The 12,868-nt window shown below is 39.0% G+C and overlaps 1 protein-coding gene across 3 annotated transcripts in view; it reads left to right on the top strand.

Moving 5' to 3' along the window:
• The window catches only part of CCNF (cyclin F), a 36,490-nt gene extending 28,681 nt beyond the window's left edge, over positions 1-7,809 (top strand). For 2 of the 3 annotated variants that reach the window (XM_027863199.1, XM_027863196.1), the window contains 3 exons: positions 99-226; positions 4,398-4,567; positions 5,547-7,809. In XM_027863199.1, coding sequence (XP_027719000.1) covers positions 99-226; positions 4,398-4,567; positions 5,547-6,004 — 756 coding nt within the window. In that variant the 3' untranslated portion in view covers positions 6,005-7,809. The remainder of the gene's footprint in view (positions 1-98; positions 227-4,397; positions 4,568-5,546) is intronic. The other variant, XM_027863198.1, reaches the window with a different exon arrangement.
• Positions 7,810-12,868: the final 5,059 nt, after the last annotated feature.

Here is a 12,868-nt window from a genome sequence, read left to right as displayed (position 1 = left end):
AGATGCTTTGTGTTTGTATCTTTCATGTTTTGGCATTGAAGAGGATGAAAAAGGAATGAAGAAGCACTATTACATTTACCTTTTTTTTTTCCTCAAAGGTAATGGGTTATGGCCAGTTGTGCAAGTTATTAGGAGTGAAGCAAGAGGACACAGAACCTTCTTCTTCCCTCAATGTAACAGAAATTCAGACCTTCCTCAACTCACCTTCTGGAAAGAGAACCAAAAGGTAAGTGAGATTCATGTCTACACTGATAGCCCTTTTTTACAGAGGCTCTGTTTTCTCAACAGAGGGAATATGTCCCACTTTTTAAATTTTGCTTCTAGTTTGTTTTGTGATCAATACTGTCAATGTGTTATTTATTTTAGGAATGGATTTTTTACTACTTTTCTCAGAAAAGGAAATAGATCTAGCTGTAAAGAAACTACCAAAGGAAAAAACTCCTGGTTCTGATGGGTTCATAGAATTCTGTCAAACTTTTAAAGAACAGTTAGTATACAAACTACACCCTATTCTCCAAAATTGAGAAATAAAGCACCCTGTCAAAATCCTTTTAAACCAGGGAAAGATAAAACACAGAAAGAAAACTACAGACCAATATCATTAATAAACGTTGACTCAAAATTTTTAAACAAAATCCTGTCAGACTACAATTTATCCAAGAAATCATCCATCATGATCAAGTAGGATTTATACCAGAAAGTTAAAGATGGTTTAGCATTAGGAAAAACAATCAACATAATTAATCATATTGAAAACCAAAACATCCCAAACCACCACATAATCATTTCAATAGACACAGAAAAAGCCTTTGGCAAAATACAACACTCTTTTATGCTTAAAAAAACCTTACAAAATATAAATATAGAGGAACCTTATTTTAATATCATAAAAACCATTTATCTAAAACTAAAAGCAGGCATCGTATGCAATAGAGATACTCTAGAACTTTTCCCAGTAAACACAGAAATGAAGCAAAGATGCCCACTCTCCCCACTATTATTTGATATAGTTCTGCAAATGCTAGCAAAAAGACAGGAAAAGAAAGGCATAAAGATAGGTAAAGAAGTGACAAAACTATCTCTATTTGCTTATGATTTGATGGTTTACTTGGAAAATCCTAAGGAATTAGGAAAGATGCTAACTGAGACAACAGCTTCAGCAAAGTTGCAGCTTATCAAATCCTTAAAAATCAATAGCATTTCTATATATCAAAGCACAAGAAGCAATAATAGAAAGGGAAATCACATTCCAAATAACTACAAAATACACAAACTATCTGAGGATCTACCTACTAAAGCACACAAAAGTTTTGTATAGATTCAATTAAAAAATCCTCTTTACAGAAATAAAGAACCACTTACATAGTTGGGGGAAAACTCTGTTTATGGCTAGACTGTACCAATATTAAAAAAAGATAACACTTCCAAAACTAATTTACAGTTTTAATGCCATCCCAATCAACTTGCCAGGGTGATACTGTACAGAACTCGCTAAAGTAATAAAATTCATTTGGAAAAACAAGATCTAGCATATCAAGAGACATAATAAAAAGAAGTAGAGACCAAGGGGGAATAATACTTCCAGACTTCAGACTAAATTATAAAACAGTAGTCATCAAAACCATCTGGTATTGGTTAAAAAATAGAGATAATAGATCACTGCATCAGACTAAACAAGGTGAATCGGAAACAATAGAACCCAGTGTTGGATAAAGTGAAAAATTACTTAGAAGAAAATACCTTATTTGATTAAAAACTGCCGTGAAAACTATAAAGCAGTCTTGCAGAAATCAGACCAATACCTTACACAATATTCCACAATCTGTTCTAAATGGATACACAATCTTAATATTAAAGATTGTTTAAAAAAGTAATATAAAAAATAAGATAAAAATATTAAAGATCATGCTGTAAAAAAAATTAGAAGAAAAATAGATCATATACTTCTCACATCTATGGGTAAGAGATGTAGTTTCAACCAAACAAGATAAATGCATTTACCAAATACAAAATAGATTACTTTGATTACTTTCAACCAGAAAGTTTCTGCACAAACAAAATTAATGAACTGGGAATTAGAAGGAAAGTGGTGAAATAGGAAAAAATCATTTTGTCTAATTTCTCTTTTATAAGGGTTTGTTATCCAAGATATGTAAACAAAGTAAATATATAAATCAAACCGTTCTCAAAAAGTATTGCAAAGTATTCACAACATGAAAGAATGCTCTAAATTGCTAAGAAGAAAAATGCGAATCAAAACAATTCTGAGGTTTCATCCCACACCCTGTAAATTGGCAAAAATGAGCCTAAAAATGGCAATAGTAAATGGTGGGGGGGGGGGGGGTGTGATGAAAAGGTAGGCACACTAGTGTATTGGTGGAGCTGTGAAATGGTACAACCATTTGGGAGAGCATTTTGCAATTATGTAAATAAAATGATCAAAATGTCCATACTCTGTGAACCATTACTAGGCTTTTACCCCAAGGAAGCCATCAACAAGAAGAAAGTCTGTATATATTCCAAAATATTTATAGCAGCACTTTTTGTGATAGCTTAGAATTGGAAACAAAGTAGATGCCTATCAATTGGGGAATGGCTAAACAAATTGTGGTACATGAATGTAATGGAATATTACTCTGCGTAAGAAATGATGTGTGATGAATACAGAGAAGCATGGAAAAATCTCCATGAACTGAAGCAGAGCCAAGATGACAACGTACACAGCAGCTACAGCAATGTAAACAGAACAACACCAAAAAATCGAAAGTAAATGTAACATGGACAGAGCACTGGCCCTGGAGTCAGGAAAACCTGAGTTCAAACTTGGCCTCAGACACTTACTAGCTATGTGACCCTTGGCAAGTCACTTAACCCAAATTACCTCCAAAAAAAAAAAGTAAATGTAACAAAATTCAATTAAGCAGGACTCAAATGAAGAGCTATGAGAGGTGCCCCCACCCCTTAGAGGAGGTAGAACCCACAGATGGTTATGCATGGCACATATTTTCACATATTTTTTATTAATCAGTTGTGCTGATTTTTCTTTCCTCTCTAAAAAATACGATTTGTGATACGGGATGGCTTTTGGGGAGAGGGGAGACTTAAGATAACTGATGTAAGAAACAAAAGATATTGGCAAAAATTTATTTTAAAAAATAAAGGTAGGATGACATCCACAGAAAATATTTAGATGCAGCTTTCTAGAACAGTATGAAAACAATAATGCTAATGGTACCACGATGTTTCTTTTCCTCCACTTTAGCTATAGAGAAAATAGCATGAAAAATGAGGGGAAAAAACCGTTTTCTTTCCTCTTTGGTTCTTTTCCTTTAAAAATTGTGCTTGAGGCAATTATGGCATAGAAATAAACATTTGACATTAAAAACAAAAACAAAAAATAAAGGTAGGAGAAGAGAAGATGATAGCATGAGGGAGTGGTAGTCTCAAGTAAAGATCTTTAAGGATGGAGAAAAGTGCCATTAACAGTAACAAATAGGAATAGCTAATTTGTATAACACTGAAGTTTCTAAAAATATTTTACATTTATTATCTCATGTAATCCTCATAACAACTGTGAGTTAAAAACTAGAATATCCATGCATTTTACAGCTGAGTAAGGCTCACTGGAGGCTCAATGAAGCTTTGGCATGATACAACCAGTAAATGAGGCAGAATTTGAAGCGTAAGTCTAGTGTGCTAGCTACTATGCCGTGCTGCCTCACCTGTCATTTACATAGCATCATCTCAATAGAAGGGAAGAAAAGGAAAACTAGAGAGAAAAGATGATTGAAAGAACAAGCTTCTCTGGGGCATGAGAGAGGGTGGGAAGTAGAGGGGTTGGCCTTAGCAAGAAGAGCCACCTCAGTGTCCAAGACTGGGACTGGAGGAAAAAACTAAGAGAATGAGGAAGAAGGTGATTTGAGGGCCTCTTAGTATAGAATAGATGGTCTTTCTTTCTTTGGTTAAGTAGGAGGTATGGGCATCTTTTGAGAGAGGGGGAGCAAAGGGGATAGGAGATGGCATAGTAGGTTTGAGAAGACTGGAAATAACTACACAGAGTCCATCAGGAAAGAATATAAGGACTGCCATGCAATAGTATAAAGGTCCATTTGAAATTAGATAACCTATTTGCAGTTGACCCAGTAGGCATGATTGTGTGACTTCTGTCTGGCTCCAGTAAGCAGAAAAAAATGCAGACGGGGAGGAACGGCTGATGTTGATACATTCATTTAACAAACACTTAGTGGTGCTTGCCCTGTAGGACCAGAGGGAGTAAATGACTTGGTAAAGATCAGTGCCAGGCCAGGGCTCCTGTTTTGTTTTTGGTTTGTGGGGGAGTCTCCACTGTACCATATTTCCTGCTCTGTATTTAATTTGGATGTGTTCTCCTTCCTCAGAAGAAGGGAAAACAGCATTCAGGAAGATAGGGGCAGTTTTGTAACAACACCTACTGCTGAACTATCCAGCCAAGAGGAAACTCTCCTGGGCAACTTCCTGGATTGGAGTTTGGACTACTGCTCTGGGTACGAGGGAGACCAGGAAAGCGAAGGGGAGAAAGAAGGAGATGGTAAGTGTCGGGTCACATGTCAGCAGTTCCTCACACTGGAGGGAGGAAAAGTGTCCTTTGTTAACACATGGTCACCTTAATGAGCATCACTGTGTCCTCTCAATGCTGAATAGTTCAAATGTTGAATGATCATGAAGCAAGACCGTTGTTTAAAGGTATCTAACACTATTTAAACCCCGACCTGGTGATGGCAGTCTTGGCCTTTTTTCATGCCTAGAAGAAGAGGCGTATTGCTTAAGTTTCATTATTTTAATAACATTGGAGAAAGGTAGAAATTGTTATATCTACTGAGAATTGTGCCTCTGCCACTGCTTGGTCAGGTTAGGCCTCCCATCTGTACAACCTCAGCTGGATGTATATTTATGCAGTAACATCTCAACAGTGCTGTGTGAGATAGGACAAATTTGAATTCCAAAAATCAGTATTTCAATGTAAGACCTGAATATACATATATACATATCTATATCTATATCTATCTATCTATCTATCTATCTATCTATATATATATATATATATAAACAACTAATAAAAAGATTAATATCCATTGCTCAGTAGATCGATCGGTAGTCAAATGATATGAACAAATATACTCTTGCATGCTACTGGGCTCTATGGTTATCATTTACAAGGTCGGAATGGAGATTGCTGCCTCTAATATCCGGAAAGTCTGTCTTCCTAAAATAAGGACAGTTGCGTTCATTGTAAATTGAAAACTGGTGAGTTTTTGTGGTCAATGAAGGCTGTGTGGATGCTCCCTCCTGAATTTTGAGTGACATGTAAGACAGTCATTCATTCCCACCACAGGTCCCTTAGCATCCTCTGTCAGAGACAGTGTCCTGGGCCAGGCACCCAGGGTGAGGCTGGGTCAGGTGGTGGCGCATCCAACATTCTTACCTACAACAAGCTTAATTCTACAAGTGGGATTTTGTTGGTTCTCCAAGACTACCAGTCGCCTCTTTCTTCTGTTTTGTTCCCACAGTCACATCTCCTAGTGGGGTCCTCGATGTAACTGTGGTGTATCTGGATCCAGAACAGCACTGCTGTCAGGAGTCCAGCGATGAAGACAGCCGACTAGAGGACCACTCTAAATGGGACGCGCCGCCATCAAGCCGCACGAATGCTGAGAAGCACTGGCTTCTTTTTCAGGATAGGAGGGAGTCCAGAACAGAAGTGACCTCGGGCTATTCCTCAGTCAACAGCGCAAGCCCCACATCCTCCTCCATGGAGAACAACTTTGGAGCATTTATCAAAACTACCTCAGCGCTGTCCCCCGGCAGTGACCCGAACACTCACCCGTGTACGCCCACCTACTTGGAATCATGTTTACAGTCTCTTCACACCAGTCCCGTGGAAAGTGGCCTGCACCGGAGACAGGTGAAGAGGAAAAATGTGGCCGAGCATAGTGACAAGAAGAACTTGGGATTCTGGAGTCTGTGATTGTGTGTGTGTGGTGTTTGTCGCTTTCAATGTTTACTAAAAGGAAAATTTCTGTAATGCCTTCTAAGGGTTGTGGGGGGAGGCCAACAATGTATACCTTATAAACTCCAAAGGCAACAGACGTACAACCTGCTGGGGTCTCCCGGATCGGCAACCTCAGCACGTGGAAGATGGAGACAAATCACTGTTGGCACCAAGTGGAACTTTCTTCCGTTTAGTTCTATGCAAAACAAAAAGTGCACAGTTGAACTCTCCATCAAAAAGAAGAGTACCAAATCCTTCTCTTTGGCAATGCAAGCCCCAAGCAATCATGCCTTATTGTGTTAAGTCTGTTTTCACCACCTTTTCTTTCTGTGGGGTCTGCCCTGGCTCTCACTTAAGGTCTCTTTCCAGTGGGATTTTTTACTGAGTAAACTTATGTCCACGCACAATCCAGTGCCAGTATTCTAGGCTTCAAGCAACATTGAATTCAAAGGCACATTTCCTGGGAAATGCTTTATTGATGTTGCCCCTCAGAGTGACAGCCGATAGGCTGCCTACCCCTAGCATTCGGCATGGTTCTCTGGTGCAGTGACTCTACCTACAGGGTTTTGGCTGGGCCTTGGGAAACTACAGATCTCATTCAGAAAGGATTCCATCCCCATGGAGCCCTAGAAATGTGTCCAATCGTAGCAGATTCTATTTTTAAGAGCTAAAAAAGATGGCATATTTTAGCTTAGAACTCCCCGTCACTAACTAGGTTGTCTGGAGCCTTCACTGCCAAGTGCCTTCCCCACCAACTTTTAGCTCTTTACAGAGAGTTGGTTTTTACAATAAAAGAGTCAAATACTTTTTTTTTTTTAAATAACCTCATTGCTGTTTGCATCTTTACTGTCTCTACATCCAGTGTTGGTGCCAAGAACTGCTCTTTATACAGTGGATTTTAAGACCACTCTTAGTTTATTACCATTGCACTGCCCTCACTTAAATTCATCCTTTAAGATGAAAATAAACTCAATTTCAAGAGGAATAGGATTTTTTTTTAATTCCAAGTCCTATTTCCAAATGGCATCATGATGAACATATGCTGAAAGCATTTTCCTTAAGATGTGATTTCTTCAACCCGCTTCCTGCCTGAAAATGGCCAAATAGATTGGGGGGAGGAGAACGGACAAAAAACCAATGGAGTTTGGGTTTGAAGGGTTTCGTCATTGTAAATTGTCTGAAATGGAATAACACTGAAACTGTAAAGTAATTGTTTACTTTTATTAATTACTGTGGGTGAATGCCAGTTTTTTTTAGCATCCCTTTAACTATGCAATATTGAAGAAATAATGTGCGAGCCAATAACTTCTCATTCTACATTTTCCCCTGGAATTAGTGCAGCAGACAGGATTTCTTTGGAAACATGCCTAGGGATGTGACTGTTTTGAGGCTTAAACTTAGAAACTCAAAATTAAGGAAAGTCTCAACTGCTTTTAAATTAAAATGAAAAAACATATAGGCTATGAGGGTGTTGTTAGAAGGACATTATAGATGTTTGAGAAGCTTAAGGCCCAAGTCACTGGTTTCATTGGAAAGTTCCCTGACAATTGCAAATCTTACGGTGCTGTTGGAAATTAGCCCTTTCCATCTTCTTCCTTCCCCCCCAACCCCAACCCCTGCAGCCTGTTAAAGGGGTTTCAGGTTAATCCCAAATTCCTGGATTTACTGAATTGGGTAATGATGATGGAAAGGAACATTAAATAGTCCCATTATTCCTGGTCAAGCCTTTTCTCGTGTTGTAAAAAAAAAAAAAACAAAAAAAAACACCCTCCATGTTGGTCCTACTTTTAGAAAATTACAAATATAGCTTGAAAATCAAGTTTCGGTTACAGGAAAAGATTGCCTGGTCCTCAGTTTATCTACCAGCAAATTTTAGGCCCTTGAAGTTGAATTGGAATATGAAGTTGACTGGGCTTGAGGGATTGGAGAAACAGGAAATGGATTAAAAAACCTCCTCTACCGTGAGCAAAAGAGGCAACTACTTTTTTTCTTCCTTTTTCCTTATTTTTTCTTCAATAGCCCTAAGCCAGTCTTCTCTTTGGAGGGAAAGAGCAAGGAATAGCATTGCCCAGCTCCACCAGGATCCTATTTGTTTCAGCATAGTGTAGACCTAGAAAGGAGGAACTGGTCAGCAGTAACTGGACCTTCCACTCAATATCCTTAACATATAGTGGTATCAGGATTCAAAGCCTTCACTAACGTATTCAGCCTCCTGCTATAGGGAGTTATATCTGGGGAGATAGCTAACCTGAAGTGTATCCAAATTAATGTTCTTTCAACTACACGCTGGCCAAATTATGCTTCTGAGAAACCATTGTGTCACTGAATTCTTGATGTTTTCTCCCATTTTTACCAAACTGGCTGTCAAACTGACCCCAGATGCGGCTTACTATAGAGTACCAAGAAGCTGGCACTGCCCCTCAGCCAAGACTCGGGACATCAGCGGAAGCTTGTTTGCAAAATTGTCTCTGGCCACTCATTGATCCAATGAGGATAAATGTGAATAATAAAAATCATGGTGTTTGAATCTCTTCCTGTCATTAGCATTTGTCGAGGGGCCAGAGTCCTCATTCCTAACTGTGGGCCTCCACCTGCCTGGTGTTGTAGGGAAGAGACTGGAAAAGCTGGGATCCTGAGCAGTATCAATGTCATACCCACAGGGGCTCCAGAGTGCCTACTTGAACTGAGCCTTAAACCCTGACCTAGTACCAATTCCCATGTTGTCTCCAGACTTTCCCCTCTGTGGTCTGCAGTCTTGTGCTTGTGCTTCCTGCTGAGAGGACCCTTAGGTTTATCTGGTTGTTTAGGGAGATCAAGAAACTTGGGGTTCCTTAGTACACCAAGTTGGGAGGGGAGATTGGAGATTCTATAAGCTAAACACATGGAATTTGATGCTAGACGACTCAGATTTATTCTAATCCCATTTTACAGATGGGAAAATAGGCTTAAAAGAGGGAATGTGACTTGTCTGAAATTACACAGTAGCATGATAGGTATTAAGTACCTACCAATTGGTATGTTCCTAAAACACCTGGCCGGTTTTATCTGTGGCCATGATGAATCACCAAGCTGAGAGGTTCTTGTGATTTGTATGTTCATCCAAATCCCAGAATGCTGATTTGGGATCACCTGGGACTCTTAAATGGGCTCAGCTACATGGATTTGGGTCCAACCCTGAACACCAAGCAAAAAACACAAAGTATCCGAACTCGGTTGAAGCCTTGACTATTTGGGAATCCCCAGCTCCAGAGCGGAGTCAAACTGCAGTTTTGACCTCCCTTTACAATATCCCGGTCTGCTCCTTCACACACCCCCAAACTTATCAGTCAGTTAGACACCCAAGCTGGAGGGATGTAGGATGTATCCTGGAGCCAAGTGGTGAAGGTCTTTAAATGCTAGCGTTTTTATTTGGATGTAACAGGAAACTCTGGGAGCATTTCTTTTTCTTTTTCTTTTTTTTTTAGTAAATAGTATTTTATTTTTTCCAATTACATGTAAAGATAGTTTTCAACATTCATTTTTTATAAGATTTTGAGTTCCAAATTTTTCTCTGTCCCATCATCCCTCCCCAAGACAGCAAGCAACCTGATATAGGTTATACATGTGCAATCATGTTAAACACATTTCTTGCATTGTTTTGGGTCATTGTATTGCTGAGAAGAGCTAAGTCTATCAGAGTTGGTCATTGCACAGTGTTGCTGTTACTGTGTACAACATTCTCCTGGTTCTGCTCACTTCACTCAGCATCAGTCCATACGAGTCTTTCCAGGTTTTTCTGAAGTCTGCCCGCTCATCATTTCTTGTAGCACAATAGTATTCCATTACATTCATATACCACAACTTGTTCAGCCATTCCCCAATTGATGAGCATTCCCTCAATTTCCAATTCTTTGCCACCACAAAAAGCTGCTGTAAATATTTTTGTACATGTAGGTCCTTTTTTAAAAAAATTAGTTTTAGTTTTCAAAATTCACTTCCATAAGATTTTGAGTTTTAAATTTTCTCCCCCTCCTCCTCCCCCCTCCCCAAGTCAGCTTGCAATCTGATGTAGGCTCTAGTTACATGTTCATATTAAACATTTTCACATTAGTCATGATGTAAAGAATAATTAGAACTAATGGGAGGAACTAGGATAACACATAGGAATACTGACACATTTTGTCATGTCCTTTAATTTTATAAGAACATATTTCTTTTCTTCCCCCACTTAATAGTATTTTATTTTTTCCATTTACATGTAGATAGTTTTCAACATTTACTTTTCTAAGATTTTGAATTCCAAGGTTTTTTTTTTCCTCCTTCCCACTCCTCCCTCCTCCCTAAGACAGCAAGCAATCTGATATAGGCTATACATGTACAATCATATTAAACATATTTCCACATTAGTCATATTGTGAAAGAAGAATCAGAACAAAAAGGAAAAACCACGAGAAAGAAAAAGGAAGAAAATAGCATGCTTCGATCTGCATTGAGACTCCATAGTTCTTTCTCTGGATGTGGATAGCATTTTCCATCATGAGACTTTTGGAGATGTCTTAGATCCTTGCATTGCTGAGAAGGACTAAGTCTATCAAGGTCAGTCATTGTACAATGTGGCTGTTATTACGTACAGTGTTCTGGTTCTGTTCTTTTTATTCAGTATCAGTTTGTATTAGTCTTTCTGGGTTTTTAAACAACATATTGAAGGACTGTGGTTCTTAATCCACTCTGCTATCCACTTCTGTTTTATAGGCGAGTTCATCTTATTCACATTCAGTTATGATTACTATCTGTGTCATTCTCTCCATCCTGTTCCCCTTCCCCATTTATGCTTTTCTCTCTCCTCCCTTTCCCTCCTCACTAGAGTTTTGCTTTCAACCACTGCCTCCCTCAGTCTGCCCTCAAAGTTTTGAATGCTGTGGATAAGTTCACTTACCTTGGTAATGTTCTTTCCAGGGATGTACACATTGATAATGAGGTTGATGCACGCATTGCCAGAGCTAGCTCAGTGTTTGGGAGGCTCCGAAGGAAAGTATAGGAGAGAAGAGGTACTAGACTGACCGCCATACTATAGGTCTACAGAGCCGTTGTGCTGACCTCATCGTTGTATGCCTGTGAAACCTGGACAGTATGCCAGCGCCATGCCAGGAAACTGAATCACTACCATTTGAATTGTCTTAGGAAGATTCTGAAGATCACCTGTCAGGATAAGATACCAGACACTGAGGTCCTTTCTCAAATTAAACTGCCATGCATTCAAACTCTACTTCAGAGAGCACAGTTCCAATGGGCTGGCCACACTGTAAGAATGCAAAACATCTGTTTGCCAAAAAGACTATTTTATGGAGAATTCACACGAGGCAAATGCTCACATGGTGGTCAGAAGAAGCAATATAAGGACACTCTCAGGGTCTCTCTTAAGAACTTTGGAATTGATTGTGTGACTTGGGAGAGACACTGGCACAGGACCGCTCAGCATGGCATGCCCACATCAGAGAAGGTGCTGTCCGCTATAAGCAAAGCAGAATTGAAACAGCTCAAAGAAAATGCAGGATGTGCAAATTTAGAGAATCTACCCCAAATGTTTACATGGATCATTTGTGCCCGACCTGCGGTGGAGCATTCCAACCTCATATTGATCTGATCAGCCACAGTCGGACACACTGAAACTTGACTCTAGTGCAGTGATGTCATTTTGGTCTTCTGCAAGAATGAAGAACAACAACCAACCACTTCTTCCCTCCCTTCTATCCACCCCCTCCCTTTCTTTCCCCTTTTCCCTCCTACTTCCTATAGGGTAAGCTAAATTTCTGTACCTAACTGATTAGGTTATTCCTTCTTTGAGGCAAATCTTATGGGAATAAGGTTCAAACAATGCTCATCTCTCTCCCTTCTTTCTCTCTACTGTAATAAGTTTTTGTGTCTTTCATGTGATGTAATTTACCCTTGTCTGCCTCCTCCTTTCCTCTTCTCCCAGAACAATCCCTTTTCACCACATAATTAGACTTTTTTTTATCATCACATCAAAATCAACTTATACCTACACCCTCTATGTATATACCCCTTTTAAATGTTGTAATAATGATACAGTTCTCAAGAGTTACAAGTGTCATCTTCCCTTGTAAGGATATAGACAGTTTGCCCTTATTAATAACATGTTTTGTTGTTGTTGTTTTCTCTCCTATTTACCTTTTTAGGCCTCTCTTGAGTCTTTTGAGGATCAAATTTTCTGTTGAGCTCTGATCTTTTCATCAGGAAGGTTTGGAAGTCCCCTATTTCGTTGAATGTCCATCTCCTCACCTGAAAGATTATGCTCAATTTTCACTGGGTAGTTGATCCTTGGTTGTAATCCAAGCTCCTTTGCCTTCCAGAATATTGTATTCTACACCCTCCAATCTTTTAATGTAGAAGTTGCAAAGTCCTGCATAATCCTGACTATGGTTCCATGATATTTAAATTGTTTCTTTCTGGCTGCTTGCAGTATTTTCTCTTTGACCTGGTAATTTTGAAATTTGGCTACAATATTTCTTGGCATTTTCAATTTGGGATCTCTCTCAGGAGGTGATCGGTGAATTCTTTTGATGACTATTTTACCTTCTGGTTCTAGGACCTCAGGGCAGTTTTCCTTGATGATTTCCTGAAAGATGATGTCCAGGCTCTTTTTTTCATCCTGGTTTTCAGGTAGACCAATAATTTTTTAAATTGTCTCTCCTGGATCTATTTTCCAGGTAATTTGTTTTACCAATGAGGTATTTTACATTTTCTTCTATTTTTTCATTCTTTGGTTTCTGTTTGACTGATTCTTAATCTCTCATAGAGTCATTAGCTTCCACTTGCCCAATTCTAATTTTTAATAAATTG

Source organism: Vombatus ursinus, unplaced genomic scaffold, assembly GCF_900497805.2.
Source record: "Vombatus ursinus unplaced genomic scaffold, bare-nosed wombat genome assembly UNPS02014770.1, whole genome shotgun sequence".
In the NCBI taxonomy this organism is placed as follows: domain Eukaryota; kingdom Metazoa; phylum Chordata; class Mammalia; order Diprotodontia; family Vombatidae; genus Vombatus; species Vombatus ursinus.
This window is presented reverse-complemented; position numbering and strand designations above follow the sequence as displayed.